Source organism: Oncorhynchus gorbuscha, unplaced genomic scaffold, assembly GCF_021184085.1.
Source record: "Oncorhynchus gorbuscha isolate QuinsamMale2020 ecotype Even-year unplaced genomic scaffold, OgorEven_v1.0 Un_scaffold_607, whole genome shotgun sequence".
NCBI lineage: Eukaryota > Metazoa > Chordata > Actinopteri > Salmoniformes > Salmonidae > Oncorhynchus > Oncorhynchus gorbuscha.
Window position 1 is genome coordinate 428,260 of NW_025745734.1, and position 18,071 is coordinate 446,330.

Sequence of the window (18,071 nt, forward strand, 5' to 3'; positions counted from 1 at the left end):
TAAAACTCAATCAAATAAAATGTCAAATTATTTTGTGCGTCGTAATCCATATTTATTGTTTGGAAATCAGAGAATGAATTGTTACTAAGATTCTAATTGTTGATAAATGTCCAACATCTGACAAGATATCTGTATTTATTTCCTTTTATCCAAAACATAACATCTATAGTTGCTACAGTACTTCATCTTATTCAGTTATAATTTTCATTTAAAAAGGCAACCATATTTTGCATGTATAGGCCTATGCCTTGATATAAATGTTGCTTATGATAAACTATCACAAGATGAATAGGCCTATTTATTAAAACATTAAACATATCCCTACTCAATATTTACAGAAAATGTGATTTATTTAGTAAGAGGTTGAGAGTATAGGTATGCTAGGCCTATGAGCATAATTATATCCAAACAGGTACTAAAGAAGCGAACAGATGTAAATCCTACAGGCCTATATAGGATTAGTGGATTTAACGCGGGCATTTCCCGTGTAGTCCATGTTGGCTTAGTACCACCACACACCATTTCAACAGCCCCTTCTCTCCCTTTCCTTTAGGCCTTGTTAATAGCACGAGCATGAGTTCTGAATCCCAACATACAGTACATATAAAAGGCATTGCTGGACATTGGACAAGTCAGCTCCATGCTATTTGCTACAGGCCAATGTGCACTGGCACACGATATTGGTTGCCATGCAGCAATAAACCACAATCACAGCGTTAACTGTTTATGGGGTGCAAAGCGATTGAGAGCGGAAAGGAAGCAACACCATGCAAGTCCTCGCGTCTGAATATCACTATAATATGCTTTTCATACGGGCTATTTTTAAAGGGGTAAACATTTTAATGGTTGTAATTACACACAACCATGGTTAACCACGTCGTTCAAAAAACATATATTCAAGCACACGAAAACACCTATGTTTCCAGTCACACACACGCACGCACGCACGCACGCACGCACGCACGCACGCACGCACGCACGCACACACACACACACACACACACACACACACACACACACACACACACACACACACACACACACACACACACACACACACACACACACACACACACACACACACACACACACACACACACACAGGGCCTGCTATGGTGTTGTTTGGCCGCGCTGTGACGCAGATGGGGCCTGTCTTCAAAGGTCTTAATCCAGAAAGCTGCTCCATAAAACGCGGGCTCAGCCATGCTGTCTGCTTTTTCTATTTGAATTACTTTATGACTGTTCACCAACAATTAGACTGTTTCAGCGCCCAGACATCCATTTGTTGTTTTCCTGCACAAAAGGCTGGCTGACACCGAGGCTTTATTGCCGTTTCCAACCAATGACTAATCTCAAATCCTCGCCTTTGTGGTCCTATTGCAATAGGTATCGTAAGTAATTGAAACACTTAGAATTTATATATTTTTTAAACTATGTATTTAATGTGTTGAAACACAACATGATGGTAATTCAGTCACAAAAAGTCCTATGCATTATCTCACTACTGACCTATGCGGTCATTTTGTGTTGCTGTCGTCGTATAACCAGCAGGTGGAAGCAACGTCACGTTCGAGATCGAAATGTCCTGCAGCCTGGCTGCTTGAATAGGGTCCAACGACCATGTATTCTAGTGTGTAGTTCAATGCACGCAGGAAATACGAGAATAACACGCCTGTCCAAGATGTAGACAGACGTCGGGCTACTTATATGCAGTTGAAAGTATGTTTTTTTGTTGTCCATTTTTACTTTGAAACAGGAGACCAAGGTGACACAAACAGAGCAACAGAGAGAGGTTTGAGAGGTGATTACATGTTAATTATCATAGAGATACTGCATCGACAAAATGGCTGTTCAGCAGAATTATCTTTAGCCCATTACATGTTATGGATGGACATTCATTGTATACCTTTGGTGTGTTAATAAATAGAATATCGCCAATAAATCACCAATTTTATCACCAAAATGAAACCAATGAAACCAAACCAATAAAAGAAAGAGTAGTTATGCTTTAATTGGTAGATTTTCCCATGTTACTCCACTATATTACAAAAAAAAACACATTTGCAGCATGTGAGAGAGCGCAATAATGCAGGATTCCATCATGCAGGTCCTCTGCTTGAGCTGTATGATAATGCAAGTCCTCTGCTTGGTCTGCTGTTTGATAATGCAAGTCCTCTACCTGGCCTGCTGTTTGATAATGCATGTCCTCTGCTTGGGCTGTTTGATAATGCAGAACCTATGCCTGGCCTGCTGTTTGATAATGCAGGTCCTCTGTTTGGCCTGTTTGAGCTGTTTGATAATGCAGGTTCTCTGTTTGAGTTGTTTGATAATGCAGGTCCTCTGCTTGAGCTGTTTGATAATGCAGGTCCTCTGTTTGGCCTGTTTGAGCTGTTTGATAATGCAGGTTCTCTGTTTGAGCTGTTTGATAATGCAGGTCCTCTGCTTGAGCTGTATGATAATGTAGGTCCTCTGCTTGTGCTGTTTGATAATGCATGTCCTCTGCTTGAGCTGTTTGATAATGCAAGTCCTCTGCTTGAGCTGTTTGATAATGTAGGTCCTCTGCTTGTGCTGTTTGATAATGCAGGTCCTCTGCTTGAGCTGTTTGATAATGCAGGTCCTCTGCTTGAGCTGTTTGATAAAGGTCCTGCAATGATAATGCAGGCCCTCTGCTTGAGCTGTTTGATAATGCAGGTCCTCTGCTTGAGCTGTTTGATAATGCAGGTCCTCTGCTTGTGCTGTTTGATAATGCAGATCCTCTGCTTGAGCTGTTTGATAATGCAGGTCCTCTGCTTGAGCTGTTTGATAATGCAGGTCCTCTGCTTGAGCTGTTTGATAATGCAGGTCCTCTGCTTGAGCTGTTTGATAATGCAGGTCCTCTGCTTGAGCTGTTTGATAATGCAGGTCCTCTGCTTGAGCTGCTCGACAATGCAGGTCCTCTGCTTGAGCTGTTTGATAATGCAGATCCTCTGCTTGAGCTGTTTGATAATGCAGGTCCTCTGCTTGAGCTGTTTGATAATGCAGGTCCTCTGCTTGAGCTGCTCGACAATGCAGGTCCTCTGCTTGAGCTGTTTGATAATGCAGGTCCTCTGCTTGAGCTGTTTGATAATGCAGGTCCTCTGTTTGGCCTGTTTGAGCTGTTTGATAATGCAGGTGCTCTGTTTGAGCTGTTTGATAATGCAGGTCCTCTGCTTGAGCTGTATGATAATGTAGGTCCTCTGCTTGTGCTGTTTGATAATGCATGTCCTCTGCTTGAGCTGTTTGATAATGCAGGTCCTCTGCTTGAGCTGTATGATAATGTAGGTCCTCTGCTTGTGCTGTTTGATAATGTAGGTCCTCTGCTTGTGCTGTTTGATAATGCAGGTCCTCTGCTTGAGCTGTTTGATAATGCAGGTCCTCTGCTTGAGCTGTATGATAATGCAGGTCCTCCGCTTGAGCTGTATGATAATGTAGGCCCTCTGCTTGAGCTGTTTGACAATGCAGGTCCTCTGCTTGAGCTGTTTGATAATGCAGGTCCTCTGCTTGAGCTGTATGATAATGCAGGTCCTCTGCTTGTGCTGTTTGATAATGCAGATCCTCTGCTTGAGCTGTTTGATAATGCAGGTCCTCTGCTTGAGCTGTTTGATAATGCAGGTCCTCTGCTTGAGCTGTTTGATAATGCAGTCCTCTGCTTGAGCTGTTTGATAATGCAGGTCCTCTGCTTGAGCTGTTTGATAATGCAGGTCCTCTGCTTGAGCTGTTTGATAATGCAGGTCCTCTGCTTGAGCTGCTCGACAATGCAGGTCCTCTGCTTGAGCTGTTTGATAATGCAGATCCTCTGCTTGAGCTGTTTGATAATGCAGGTCCTCTGCTTGAGCTGTTTGATAATGCAGGTCCTCTGCTTGAGCTGCTCGACAATGCAGGTCCTCTGCTTGAGCTGTTTGATAATGCAGGTCCTCTGCTTGAGCTGTTTGATAATGCAGATCGTCTGCCGGGTTTCTAGCACCAGTCTCTGTGTTTATCTGTTTAGGGAGGGAGGGTCATTAAGGGCAGAGGGGAGGGGTCATCAAGGACAGAGGGGAGGTGCTGAGGGGGGGGTCATCAAGGACAGAAGGGAGGGCCTGACAGGTAGAGGAGAGGGTCATCAAGGACAGAGGCGAAGGGCCGAGGGGAGAGTTTATCTGTTTGGAATCTAGCCACTGTCTCCAAATAGCCTATACCCTAGTTGTTCTGCTGTAGTGGGCTCTCTCCCCCCTCAACCGTTCTGTCCGTTTAGCTCCCTTGGTCTTGTTGTTGCAATGTCAATAATAATTCTTAGAACTATATTTGTCCCTCTCACCTGTTCTGATGTACAGTCTGGCCTGCTCGCCTCCCTACCACTGAGGAAGTACAGTTCCCTTGATCAGACCAGATTCAAAACTGACTGCTCTGGCTAATACAAATGGTGGAACAAACTCCCTCACGACGCCAGGACGCGGAGTCAATCACCACCTTCCGGAGACACCTGAAACCCCACCTCTTTAACAATACCTCAGGAAAGGATAAAGTAATCCTTTCACCCCCCTTTTTTAGATGCACTATTGTCAAAATGACTGTTCCACTGGATGTCATAAGGTGAATGCACCAATTTGTAAGTCGCTCTGGATAAGAGCGACTGCTAAATGACTTAAATGTAAATGTAATGTACAGTTACAGTCACCTCCCAAATTATTGGCACCCTTGATAAAGATTAGCAAAAACGACTTTATAAAATAAATAATACAAATGTTGAGCTATTTTGTATGTTCAAAAACATGGAGAAATTATATTAATTTATACTAATACAATTTCTCAGAGAAAGAGTAAAGTAACTTACTTTCATTTTTGTAAGATAGGGGTCAAAATGATTGGCACCCCTGTTGTCAATATACTCCGGCACCCTCTCCTTGCGTAGATAATGGCACTGAATGAACCATTTATTTTAGGGCCGTGAATTTGTGGAGTGGGCTCCCTCCCAGCTGCATGGGCTCAGTCTCAAAGGCACAGAGCGAATTTTTGCTTGGGGTTTCAGCCTCCTGGCAGAGACAACCAGGTTTTTGTCTAAAATATACTGGTACTGTAAAGTTCATGATTTGTTGACCTTAACAAGGGCCCCAGGACCAGAGGAAGAAAAATAGCTGCATAACATCAAAGAACCACCACCATATTTTACAGTGGTTATGAGCTACTTTTCTGCATATGTGTAACCGGTGTGAAATGGCTAGCTAGTTAGCGTGTTACATTGGTGCCGTGACCCGGATCAACCTGCGGAAAAGAAGCAGGTTAAAGGGGGGTAAGTGTAACCGGTGTGAAATGGTTAGTGGGGTGCACATTAATAGCGTTTCAATTCTGAGACCATGAAGTAGTTGTTCCCCTTGCTCTGCAAGGGCCGTGGATTTTGTGGAGTGGTGGGTAAAGATGCTTCATCGTGGGAGGCAGTTGTTGATTTGTTCAGAGGGTCTCTGGTTCGAGCCCAGGTTGGGGCACGTAGAGGGATGGAAGCAATACTGTTACATAATATGTGTCCTTCTTTTAACGCCAAAGCCACCACTGGTGTTCGTGGCCAAAAAGTGATAGTTTCATGTCAACTGACCATGGCACCGGTTCCAGTCCAAGTACCAATGCGGTTTAGCAAATTCCAGGTGTTTATTTGCTGGATGACATGACAATATCCTGAAAAGTATTGTTTATGTTATGAGGTGATTTTGCTTCCACTGGTCCTGGGGCCCTTGTTGAGGTCAACGACATCATGAAATTTGCCCAGTACCAGGATATTTGACCCAAAAACCTGGTTGCCTCTGCAAACTTGGATGCAGCTGAAAGTGGATCTTCCAGCAAGACAATAACCCCCAAAACACATCAAAATGTTTTAATTGACCACAAAATTAGCATTGTAATCTTATTATATTAGCTAAATGTAATCTTAGTATTTTTTCTTCAATTCAATTGAAAAACATGTGGTTTGACTTGAAGAGAGCAGTCCATTAGCGCAGATGAAGGACATCAAATATCTGAAAATATTCTGTACAGAGGATTGATAAGATCCCTCCCAATGTGTTCTCCAATCTAATAAACCATTTTAGAAAAAGGCTCAGTGACATTATCCTCGCAAGGGGAGGGTGCCAGAGTACTGAAAACAGGGTGCCAATATTTCTTTAATCATATTTTTTAATTTTTTAAAAAGTATTACTTATTAAACACAATTTCTTTCTCTGAGCAATTATATTGGTATAAAATAATAGACATTTCCAAAGATTTTGAGCATACAATGTAGCTTAGTATTTATTCAAGTCTGTTTTGCTTATCTTGATCAAGGGTGCCAATAATCTCTTGGACACACATGATATTCTCGTACTTCCTGCGTACATTAGTCTACCTACAGTTTCCCCACTTTGAACTTTTTGAAACCTTTGTGTTAGGGGTGATCAGGAATTTGGTTATGGGTTAAAATAACCTAAAACTATACCCCGAAGAAGCAGATCTGGGGGGAGAGTGAAAGGTGCACAACATGTTGTTGTTCAGGCTTCCCAAACTGAGTTCAATGTTGTGTTAACGTCTTAGACTACTGTTGCAATGGTTGTTGAGCACAGAGACCCTAGTTTTATTGATCACACCCTAGTTTTATTGGGTTGTTTATGTACTGACCGTAAATCACTCTGAGAGAGAGAGAGACAGAGAGATAGACAGAGAGAGAGAGAAAGAGAGAGAACGAGACAGAGAGAGAGAGAAAGAGAGAGAAAGAGAGAGAGAAAGAGAAAGAGGAAAAGAAAGACAGACTGACAGAGAGAGACAGAGAGAGAAAGAGAGAGAAAGAGAGAGAGAAAGAGAAAGAGGAAAAGAAAGACAGACTGACAGAGAGAGAGAGAAAAGAAACAGAGACAGAGCTCAGTTGGTAGAGCACTTGAGGAGTAAGCCAGAGAGACCACCCAATACATCAAGAATGACAGCTGACAGACTGTAAGTCGACAGAGAGACAAAGCTGTTGATGAAAGGCATATATTATTATTCAATATATTACAATATCAGAAAGAGAGAGAGAGACAGAGAGAGAGCGTGTTAAAGGTCCGGCATGTAAAATGTAGATTCCATTCAGTTCACTATGTCAGGGGTAGACAACGTTCAACATGTCTTTGGCGGAAGCGACCATTTGAGGAGCCATGCAAGCTCAAACACAGCGCTGCTTGGATGTTGTTTGCTGTGCCCCCTCCCGACCCCCTCCTGGCCCCCAATACATCAAGTCCCATGTCAGCTCCAATGACAGAGGCCATTATTGAGGATTCGCTAGAGAAGTTCACAGAGCTGTCATGGTGATGATGAACACCTGGGTTACGTCCCAAATGGCACTCTATTCCATATATATAGTGTGCTATTGTTGACCGGCCCGGTAGGGGAAACAGGGCTCTGGTCAAACAGGGCTCTGGGCAAAATAGTATAGTGTAGTGTAATGGGACTCTATTCCATATATATAGTGTGCTACTGTTGACCGGCCCGGTAGGGGAAACAGGGCTCTGGTCAAACAGGGCTCTGGTCAAAATAGTATAGTGTAGTGTAATGGGACTCCCAATCATGGCCGGTTGTGATACAGCCTGGATTCAAACCAGAGTGTCTGTAGTGACATCTCTAACACTGCAATGCAGTGCCTTAGACCGCTGTGCCACCCGGGAACCCAAAATATAGGATATCAACATAGTTATGTGGACTCTTTTGAAATGAAAAGTTGCAAAAGAAATCCAATTCCAAATTCCTTTAATTATTAAACCATATATTTACCACGATACATTACAACTCTGATTAAAACATGTACAGCAGTTTCTGTTTGCGTTGTGATATTATTGAGAGCCCATGAACACACAGTTAGGGCTATAGTATATACACCCGTGTGATGCAAAGGTCATATGATACAATATACACCACTTTAATGCAAAGGTCATATGATACAATATACACCACTTTAATGCAAAAGGTCATATGATACAATATATACCACTTTAATGGTCCTTCTGTAGCTCAGTTGGTAGAGCATGGCGCTTGTAACGCCAGGGTAGTGGGTTCGATCCCCGGGACCACCCATACGTAGAATGTATGCACACATGACTGTAAGTCGCTTTGGATAAAAGCGTCTGCTAAATGGCATATATTATTATATATATTATATTATTATTATATATTAATGCAAAAGGTTATATGATATTTGTCCGTTTCTTTTCTTTTTGAAATGGGTTCAAATAATGAGAGGCAAGTGTTACCATGACATAATATACTGGTCCTGAAAATCCTAAACGCTTATTATTATTTACACATTTATGCATTAACAGCCCAGCCTCACAGCCTGGCATTAAATATCAAATAACGATTAAGAAAGTATTTCATCAAATCAATCAAACTTGATTTAAAATGCATTTAAGATCTCATCACATGTTACAGTAAACCATGAGAGAATTAAAAGCAAACCAGAAGCAATAAAATAGACGAATAAAAGAGCATAAAACACAAAAGGATGTCTTAAACAATAACGTCTCTGATTAAAGGCCAAGCTAAAAAAAGGCCTAAATATGACCTCATAACTGCAAAACACGTTTGAAAACAAAGGACGTTGTTAAATCATTCAGCACAAGGCCTTGTCGTCTCCTGACCCAATTCCTGGACTCACTCTTAACACGTGCCTTGATGTTCAGTCAGAGAGGGAAGAGGAAGCAAGCCATCCCACTCCCTATTTTTTCTGGTTCATGTACAGTCAATGAACTAAGCAGACCAGACCCATCCGCTAATGCACTGGTGCCTATGGGAGAGCCACTCCGTGAAGCAGAATTGAAATGACAACTTTTTTTTCAACGGTTAACGGCCTGAGTGGGACATCTTTATTTATTCACTATCTTTGGTTCAGTGACATCCTCCTCTCAGCCGATTCCATCTTCTATGGTAATTTCCGGGACCAACATAGCAGCATAATATCCTAGACATATAGGCTATATTCATAATGTATAAACCCTATAGCTACACGAAGGGAGTATGACTTACCATGAATTCATATGTCCGGATATGTAACTACACACTCGTATTCTCCGTTGAGCTGTGTCTGTGTGGGGGAGGTTTATCTACAGAACAATACCATATGTGTAGGTGGATAGTCATCTCTCTAGTCCCACTCACTGCCATCGCCATTGTGAATGATCCTCCTCCCCACATATACAGACCTACACATGTTTCTAACGGATACCCAGTCTTATCCATCACGTCTTACTACTCCACTCCTATCCCACTGCAACATGTCTGTTCAGGAATACTCGATGTGTTATGTGTTTAGTTCCTGTTCCATGATAATAATGTCCCATAGCTATTTCCCCACCAAAGGGCTCAATGCGGGTATGGATTACATTGTCATACTGGTCCAACAATAATTCGACTCGATTATGATTCATTCATAAGACAAAACATAACATACATGTGAGAGAACGTTTTATTGTGTTCAGGAAATTCAGCAATAGAAATAAGACAAACAATGCAAACAACAAACTATTACCTGACCTTTCATCAATGTCATCTGTCTTCGATCTAACAATTAACTTACTTGAACCGAATTCGCTATACAACAGGATCCTTTCTTTTTAAAACAGAAAACGTCTTAAGAAAGTCAAATATTATTTACCATTAATTAAAATTAAAACACTATTTGAAATGTCTGGTTATTCTCACTATTATATTGATTCCAAAATAAACAGGCCTAGTGCAGCTATTCTGCTACTGCTTGGTACTGCTGTTGATTTCAATATCCATGTGGAATATTAAAGTATTCTAACAACATCATCTGGAAACGTTTACTTTCCTGCGATAAGTAACGTTAGTCACCGAAGAGAAAAAAGGTTCACTTCTAGTCCACTTTTCCCCTGCCATGCTTCCCAGGTGTCTCGTCTTGTCTTGACGGGGGGACAGACGGTGAATGTAGCTCCTGTCCACTACCCTGCCAGATACACATCACAATGAAGTTAAGCTTCATTCAACCAAAAATGTCACATTGATTTATGCAGCTATATCTCGGATTGAAGTTGACACACAAACAATAATTCAAGCCGTAAAATTTAAATGAAAAAGATAAAAGTAAACTCTTTTTTTGTTTAGTAAAAGTGCATCTGTAATAATAAATCATGTCTATGTTCATATATATATTATTGATATAACAAACTAACTTATGTCATAAGGTGAATGCACCAATTTGTAAGTCGCTCTGGATAAGAGCGTCTGCTAAATGACTTAAATGTAAATGATAGCATAAATAAAAAAATATTTTTCGATCGATTCTCTGTATTCCTCAGACAATGTTTAACACGGGCGAGACCTATTTTGTGGCTACAGCTCGTATCTGAAAAACATCTGATATCCAAATGAGCTTGAATGGTTTAGACCTACCATATAAGATCTTTGTTCTAAAATTAAATATCTACAAATGTTTTTCTCGAGTAAAAATAGTCAATATTACTGAGCATTACATGTGTTTGGATTATTAAGGCACTGGTGATATTTTTATGATGAAATGATTACCATAATGTGTCTCTCTGATGACAATTTGATACTGCATTTAATCACAACAAATCAATCCCATTTCCGTGTAGCCTATGGGCTTCTCTCATGGCACGCAGAGAACTAAAAGGTGTTTTGTTTTCATATGTTTTATTGGTCTCCATCCGGGACATTTTGGAAGAGAATAACACACGATCTGCCTGTCGTGCGCCGAAGGCAACGCAAGATTGCCTATATTACAATTAAATATCAAAACAACAATATTGTAGGTTATTTGAAACACGAAATACAGTAAGATAATGTTTTTAGAAGTTATGACAAGATGATACCATATATATATTATATATATATTATGGTAGTCCAGAAGACAGAAACTGCGTGGGATTGAATGGGATTTCTGCAGAATGCCAACACCCACTCACCTCTGCAGACAATAGACGCCGTGTAAAAGCACATCCATTCGATTCTTTCTCGCCATCTCAGTCAATCCACTCTGTTGCTGCTATTTCCCACTAACGTTCTTTTGAAAACGAAAATGTTGTAGATTTTCCTTCCATTTAACAAAATAAAGCAGGATAAGAGAACCCACCTATAGTGTATGTCGATATCATTGTCCGCTCTATGTACAACATCCATATTCGGAAATGGATTCCTATTAAAGAAACGTCCAAGTTGTGTAGTTTCCCCCCATAAGTAGCAAGTTGTTGCCGTCTTCCTGGCGGCCACATATGATCTAAGGCAGAGTTAGATGGTTTAAATGTGTTCTTAGGGCAAGGAGCTGTCAGACCTTTTGGCGAGTAAGATTGATAACGTGCAGGCTTTCCAGGCTCTTTGTTTGGAATATAAGCAATAAACAGCCCGGGGTCTACCACTTTTTCAAAGTTCAAGACAGGGAGGAAGACAATATGACCATTTTTATTATTAACAAAGAATATAGATCTTATTGTTTCTCTTCAAAGATTTTATGGGAGGTGAATGGAAAGGCATCTATCCAAAGTACTATACTATAACCAGTTGTTAATATATTGTGTAATAGGCCAATTCTTAGGTGTCAGTAATACTGATGACAATAAAGTATTAAATACGGATCTGGTACCATTAAACTTGAACAAAGACCAATAAATGTCTAATTTGAGGTGTAAAACTCGTGCGTAAGCGCGTGGATCACATTCAATGTTATTTTTCTTCAAAATATTGTGTCAGTGGCAACTCTTCCTGTGTCAGTAGGCCTATATACGTCTCTCATCCACATGCATTTTTCTATTTGCTTTTACACCTGCATTGTTTGCTGTTTGAGGTTTTAGGCTGGGTTTCTGTATAGCACTTTGAGATATCAGCTGATGTACGAAGGGCTATATAAATACATTTGATTTGATTTGATTTGATATTTCTGATGCAATTCAACGTTGACAGATCTTGATGGTGGATTAAAGAGATTTGAAGCAGCTGTGTCTCCAGAAATATGATGCAAGTTTACAACCACGTGCCACACTGTAATATCTCCATACAATAGGAGTAGGTCACCAAAAACATGCAGACAGGGATTACATGCATCCCGTGATAGTTCCACATGCAAATAGCACTTTATTCCTAATATATCTGTGCTCAATTAATGGCTTTCCATGAAGGCAACAAATGTATAAATAATAATATTTGTTAAAAGTCTGACATGAGAACAACAAGTAATACGTGAGTGAGTATTAAAGAAAGTCCTCATCTTTAAAGGTATTCAGATTCTTATAGGAAATATCAAGACCTACGTTTAGAATACAAACTTTACAGACTGTGCAAAAATATGTATCTTTCTCTCTCGCTCGCTCTCTCTCTCAGAATGAAAAGGAGGGAGACTGCTCTGAATGTCTGCTCGGTTGTGTCTCTGTGTACCACTCTGCAGAGCCACAGGCTTGGTCAGAATTATTTTTCTAATTAACGAGTTAACTTTGATAATGACTTCTTCTTTAGTCGTTACATTGAGACATAAACCCGGGACAATGAGGTGTTGGATCCAAAGGACACACACACACACACACGCACGCACGCACGCACGCACGCACACGCACACGCACACACACACGGGCTCTTCTTAAATGGACTATCCTCCATTCGGGGACAGTACTGTGTGTAAATAAAGCAGACTAGACCCTACCCCCAGAACTAGGCGTTACCTATCCGACTTTCTCCATCAATCACAGAGGACAGTGGCTTCTTTTGATTAAACCCCAAATTGTCATTGGGCAGAGGTAATCATGTGACAAGTAATACGGTCCAATTTCAACGTTGTCTCCATGAAAGCAATATAGTTTAATGGCATCGCTGTCCCCATACGGCCGTAATAAGCAACATTGTTGGAAAAAACCCACTTGTCACGAAATTTCATAATTTTCTCCTCGCCCACAAAATTACGACCGGTGACTTTTCAAAGACAAGAAGAGAGGAGATGAATTACGAATTTGAGCGAGAGAGCGGTTTTATCAATAGTCAGCCGTCGCTTGCTGAGTGCCTGACATCTTTTACCCCTGTCGGTGATGCATTTCAAAGTTCATCAATCAAGAACTCGACGCTTTCACAGTCGACACTGATTCCTCCTCCTTTTGAGCAGACTATTCCCAGCCTCAACCCGGGCAGCCACCCACGCCACAGCCGGTCAAAGCAGAATCTGAATGGAGTCTGTAGCCCTCTGCCAGCCGCATCCCTACCCCCGGAGTACCCTTGGATGAAGGAGAAGAAAGCCTCCAAGAAAAACCACCAGACTACTGCCACAGCTACAACTCCCGACACTGCGCCACTTCACTTCTCTCCCCAAGGTAAGACATGATTGATTAGCCTATCTATTGGCTCTATTATATTTTAATGAAATTACAGTCGGGGTAGGTAGCCCATTAGCCTATCAAAATGCGAAGGTCTGTCTGGTCTCAACATTCTAATTTGGGGGTAATTCTCTCTCATGACTTGCAGAATATCTATTAGCAAAAGTGTAATTATTGGAACATTTTCAGTGGTCAGTGTGCTGCTGTCTGGTGATGCAGTGGAAGAATGTTAATGTGTGACAGTAATGAAGAGTGATAGATTACTCTTACAGCAGGCTGACCGACCGGCAGCTGGCATGTTCATTAATCTTCAAGCCAGTCGGCCTGGTCCACGCAGACCCATCATATTCTGCTCCGGGCTCATAAATCGTTTCAGCGCGGTGTCTGTGCTCCCACAAACCATTTGCTGTGCGGCCCAGTAGAACCTCGCTGTTTTATTTACCAAATGCCATTTATACATTTATATTCAATCATCAATTGCTTTTTTGTATTGGTTGAACCTTTCAAATGTCTTTCAATGTTTTTCAGGGTCGCCAGAGATTACAGAGAGTGGTGGCGGGGGATCTCGGAGGCTGAGGACAGCGTACACCAACACCCAGCTATTGGAGTTGGAGAAGGAGTTTCACTTCAACAAGTATCTGTGCAGACCCCGGCGGGTGGAAATAGCTGCTTTACTGAATTTAACTGAGAGGCAGGTGAAAGTCTGGTTCCAGAACCGCAGGATGAAGCACAAGAGACAAACCCACTGCAAGGAGAACCAGAACGGCGAGGGGACATTCACTAGTCTGGAGGACGGGAGAGAGGAGGACTTCGAACAGGCTGGTAACAATGTAGGCCTACCCGCCGGCGCGCTTCTGGAGAGGGAAAGCTGCTCTTTTCACCAGAATACCTTAACTTCACAACAACAGTCTCAGAATGCACACAATCACAATGGAGATTCCCAAAGCTCAACTGCTTCGCCTTTAAACAGCGATGACAAAAATCTGAAACATTTTCCTAACCCGGCACCCACTGTTCCTATATGCGTGTCAACAATAGGCCCGGACTGCGCATCTGGCGGGGACAATGCGCATTCCCCGGCCCTGGACGTCTCTTTGCAGGACTTTCACGTTTTCTCATCGGATTCCTTCTCTCCAAGTTTGTCAGATTCTATAGATAGTCCAATGGGTTTATCATCTGAAGGTTTCGATTTTTTCTCAGAAACGCTCACAACAATCGACCTGCAACACTTGAGCTACTAACTATTCTAAAAGAGAAAACAACAATTCAAACATCTTAGTTTAGGAAGAGCTTCCTGTCTTCCAAGTTCTTACAAATAACTGGCTTCACTTTATATTTTGATGTAATTGTTTGATTGATTAATACATGGCTCCAATGAGGTAAGTTTGAAAACAATAACTTCATCAGTTGAATAGTTTTTTTATATTGCCAATATTATGCCTCCAAATAATGATATAAAACATCTTTTCATTTTATTTTTGTATCATTTCCCGGTACAATAATGTTATAAATAGCCTATTTTCTTAGAATAAAATGTTTCTTATTTACGAGAGATATTCATCATCATGTCCTTTACTATTTTCCATTCACTTGAACGTTGATGTTGTTTTCATTACTTAAACAATTTTGTTTTAATTTAGCATACAATGGGTCTGAAAATAATTGTCTCAATATTCTTAGAATATTCTTAGATTTTTAGACATTCTTAGAAAAATATTGTTGCAACAAGTGATCTTTTGATGATGAAATCTTTCCTTCAGAATGGAAGGCAAAACTCTTCATCCTGAAATATATAAAGTGAATTGATTGGTGTTAAATGGACAATAGTGAGCAGATTTGATCATCTCATAAAAGGAAATCACAAATATAAACTACTGAAACGACACTGCGATCATTTCCAAACATAATTTCAGCCCAAAACAGTAACATACTTAAAATACTTCCAATAACAATAGGCTACTTCTAATGAAGTTACAATAAATATTTTCCAACTGTAGCTTGTTTTGCTCTTGAATATTTTTCCTAGAAAGATTGATGATTGAATTAGCCATACGCTATGGACTAGAGCTGCTGAATGAGACATAGATTACATTGTTTCTGAGTCCATAAATCACAGTAGTTTATGATTGAGGACGTCATTAAAGAGATTAATTGCCGTAGTACATGCGCAAATAAAAACAATCTTCCTATTGGGGATTACCGGGAGTCCTCCGCCAAAAGCTGTAACTTTGTTGACGTTCTACAATTACATTTTATAGCCTATAAAACTTACATCTTGGGGAGGAGTATAGCCTACTACTTCACACTACGTAATTCAATCCACTGTTGAAAGAGATTCATGCTTTTTGCCTCTTTAAATCTTTATTTCTTTATTTTTACAGTATTGAAACTAAACAATTAGTGTCGACTACGTGGTTATTATTTTTCAACTAAACCCAATCTGTTAATTGACTAGGCTATATGTTTGCAATTAACATATAATATTACTAAATAGACTGAATAATGTGCACGTGCTGAACGGGTAAATTAAATCCATGGCACTGTTTCAATATGATTATATTTAAATATATGGAAACGTATTATGATCACTTGTCAGACTATTTTGGTTGAATATTTTAACACAATTCGTTGATCACAATATGACATGCTGTAATTCTAGCCTAGTCTACCATGTCAATGGTAAATCACTGCTCAGACAGGATGCCCTAAACCTGATAGTTCCTCTACAAATCAGTATTGGTCTAGTGAATAAAATATAAGATATGGATATCCAATTAAGGGTACAAAATACTATTTTCTTTCACAATGATTAGGCCCTGTATCACAACACCAGACGCACTAACAATGGCATAGTGTGCTAGGCTACGCTAGACTCGAGCGTGCTTCTTTCAGTGGGCCTGCGGATAGGGGGATACGGTCAGACCACCGCCATTTTCTACAACACCATCGAACGGTCAGCATGCTGTCTGAAGCTAGTTATGAGGTGTCTTTCAAACAATAGTATGCAAATAAATTGTTTTAAAAAAAAATCACATTTACGACAAATTCCGTTCTTTAATGTAGGATTATATTGAACATATGTGACAGAAACATGTTTAAGAAAATACATTTGGTCGGGGATGGACTATAAATGTAGCCTAGTAGCCTTCTGCCATACAATCTATAGTAGGTCCTTTTAAACTACATATTCATTATTGAGAGTAAAATCGACAATTATAGTCTATGAAACAGTTGAAATTAAATGATTTCTATAAATCTAATCTGAAGAGTGCAACAAATCATGCTCTTGTAGTCTTGTCACAAACATTCACAAAAGGTAGACAAGTAATAACTAAGATTATCTGTCTGATATGACAATGACACATTTATTGGGTTGAAACCATTGAATCTCACCCAAAAAGGGCATCAATTCCTTTCCCAAATGGAAACCTATTCCCCACACTGTAAAATCGGATAAATTCTGGCTACTCAAACATTTTGAAGAAACAATTACCTAACAACTTAAATAGCTGACGTGAGCAGTACTATCTTCCTATGAGTAATAAAAATGCATGTATTTTGAGTAAAGTATACTTAAATTTAACGCCACCATTAAGCCACGCCTCCAAGAATTTCTCAGTGTGCCTCGCCTTTTCGATTGAATTGTAGTTACCACCCATGACTGTATTTGTTAGTGACAGAGACGTCGTTGTAGAATTCGTGCAATTTCAGTCCAGGGGCATTCACCAAGTGTGTTCTTAGGGGAACATTATAATTGACCCATTACATCTATCAAAAGGCCTAATAAAGTGGCCTGAAACTCAGTTTTACAGGCCACATCAGGCCTGCAAGTAGGGTTGTAAAATTCCCTACATTTTTTCCAGTAATCTTCCAACCAGGATTTTTGGAAAACCTGGGAAATTCATCAGAATTTTGCATCCCTTACAGTAAAGCACATTATACAGTGTATTGCAAAGTGAGGTGTAATTCCTATTGAAATCTAGTCAGCATTAGGCTATCCAACAGTTGAAATGTGTATTCACCTGCAACCTACATTCATAATGACTGCCAGGGTTAAGAACAGTGGGAGGAAACCTAAGCCATTTAAACTGGAACAATTTCAGTAAGGGGTGCACAAATCCAATGATTGGACTAGTTTAGAAAACAATTATTTATCTTTGATTTATTAAATGTTATGATACAATCACTGAATGTACATTCAAACACACAAAAAATAAAAAAACTTTTCCAAAAATTCCACCTGCAGTAGAGCATGCTGGTAAAAAAATGTAATTTATCATATATCTTACAAATATTTAGTTGGTGTGACTTCTCATTTAGTTGAGTCAGTACCACAGCGATATTTTCAGTAATAATGACTAGTCATTGATTGAGTACAACTTACTAGAAGTATTTCAGGTATAAATGCCATGAGTTTACAGTGCATCTAGTGCACTGTTTTTTTTTTACCAGGGCCCCAATATCTCATGTGATTATTCATAGTTTTACTCATGTCAACTCCACTGTGATGTACTACTGTACCCCAGTCCTGTCTGTCCACAACTCCATGATTAGTTTGTCCACAACACTGAAGGGGGACACAGGTGGTGAAGTATCATTATGTGAGTTGTGACAGGAGAGATTTGAAGTTAAATGGTAAAACAATCCTGAGCCTTTTCAAAACACCACCGGAGGAGGTTAATCCCTGTAAACCGAGGAGGCAGTCAGTCACTTTCAAGCTTTGCTTTTGACTTGAAACAAACTGTAAATGTAACA

The 18,071-nt window shown here is 40.2% G+C and overlaps 1 protein-coding gene and 1 long non-coding RNA gene across 4 annotated transcripts in view; one reads left to right on the top strand and one right to left on the bottom strand.

The window, feature by feature from the left end:
• Positions 1-17,514, top strand: part of LOC124019479 (homeobox protein Hox-A2b-like) — a 29,087-nt gene extending 11,573 nt beyond the window's left edge. For 2 of the 3 annotated variants that reach the window (XM_046334828.1, XM_046334829.1), the window contains exons 2-3: positions 13,109-13,313; positions 13,845-17,514. In XM_046334828.1, coding sequence (XP_046190784.1) covers positions 13,109-13,313; positions 13,845-14,557 — 918 coding nt within the window. In that variant the 3' untranslated portion in view covers positions 14,558-17,514. Of the gene's footprint in view, positions 1-12,604; positions 13,314-13,844 lie in introns of those variants that run through there. The other variant, XM_046334827.1, reaches the window with a different exon arrangement.
• LOC124019482 lies at positions 9,434-11,331 on the bottom strand. Its single transcript, XR_006835785.1, has 2 exons — positions 10,932-11,331; positions 9,434-9,952 (listed from the first exon to the last, which is right to left on the bottom strand). It is a non-coding gene; the product is annotated as an uncharacterized LOC124019482 (long non-coding RNA).
• Positions 17,515-18,071: the final 557 nt, after the last annotated feature.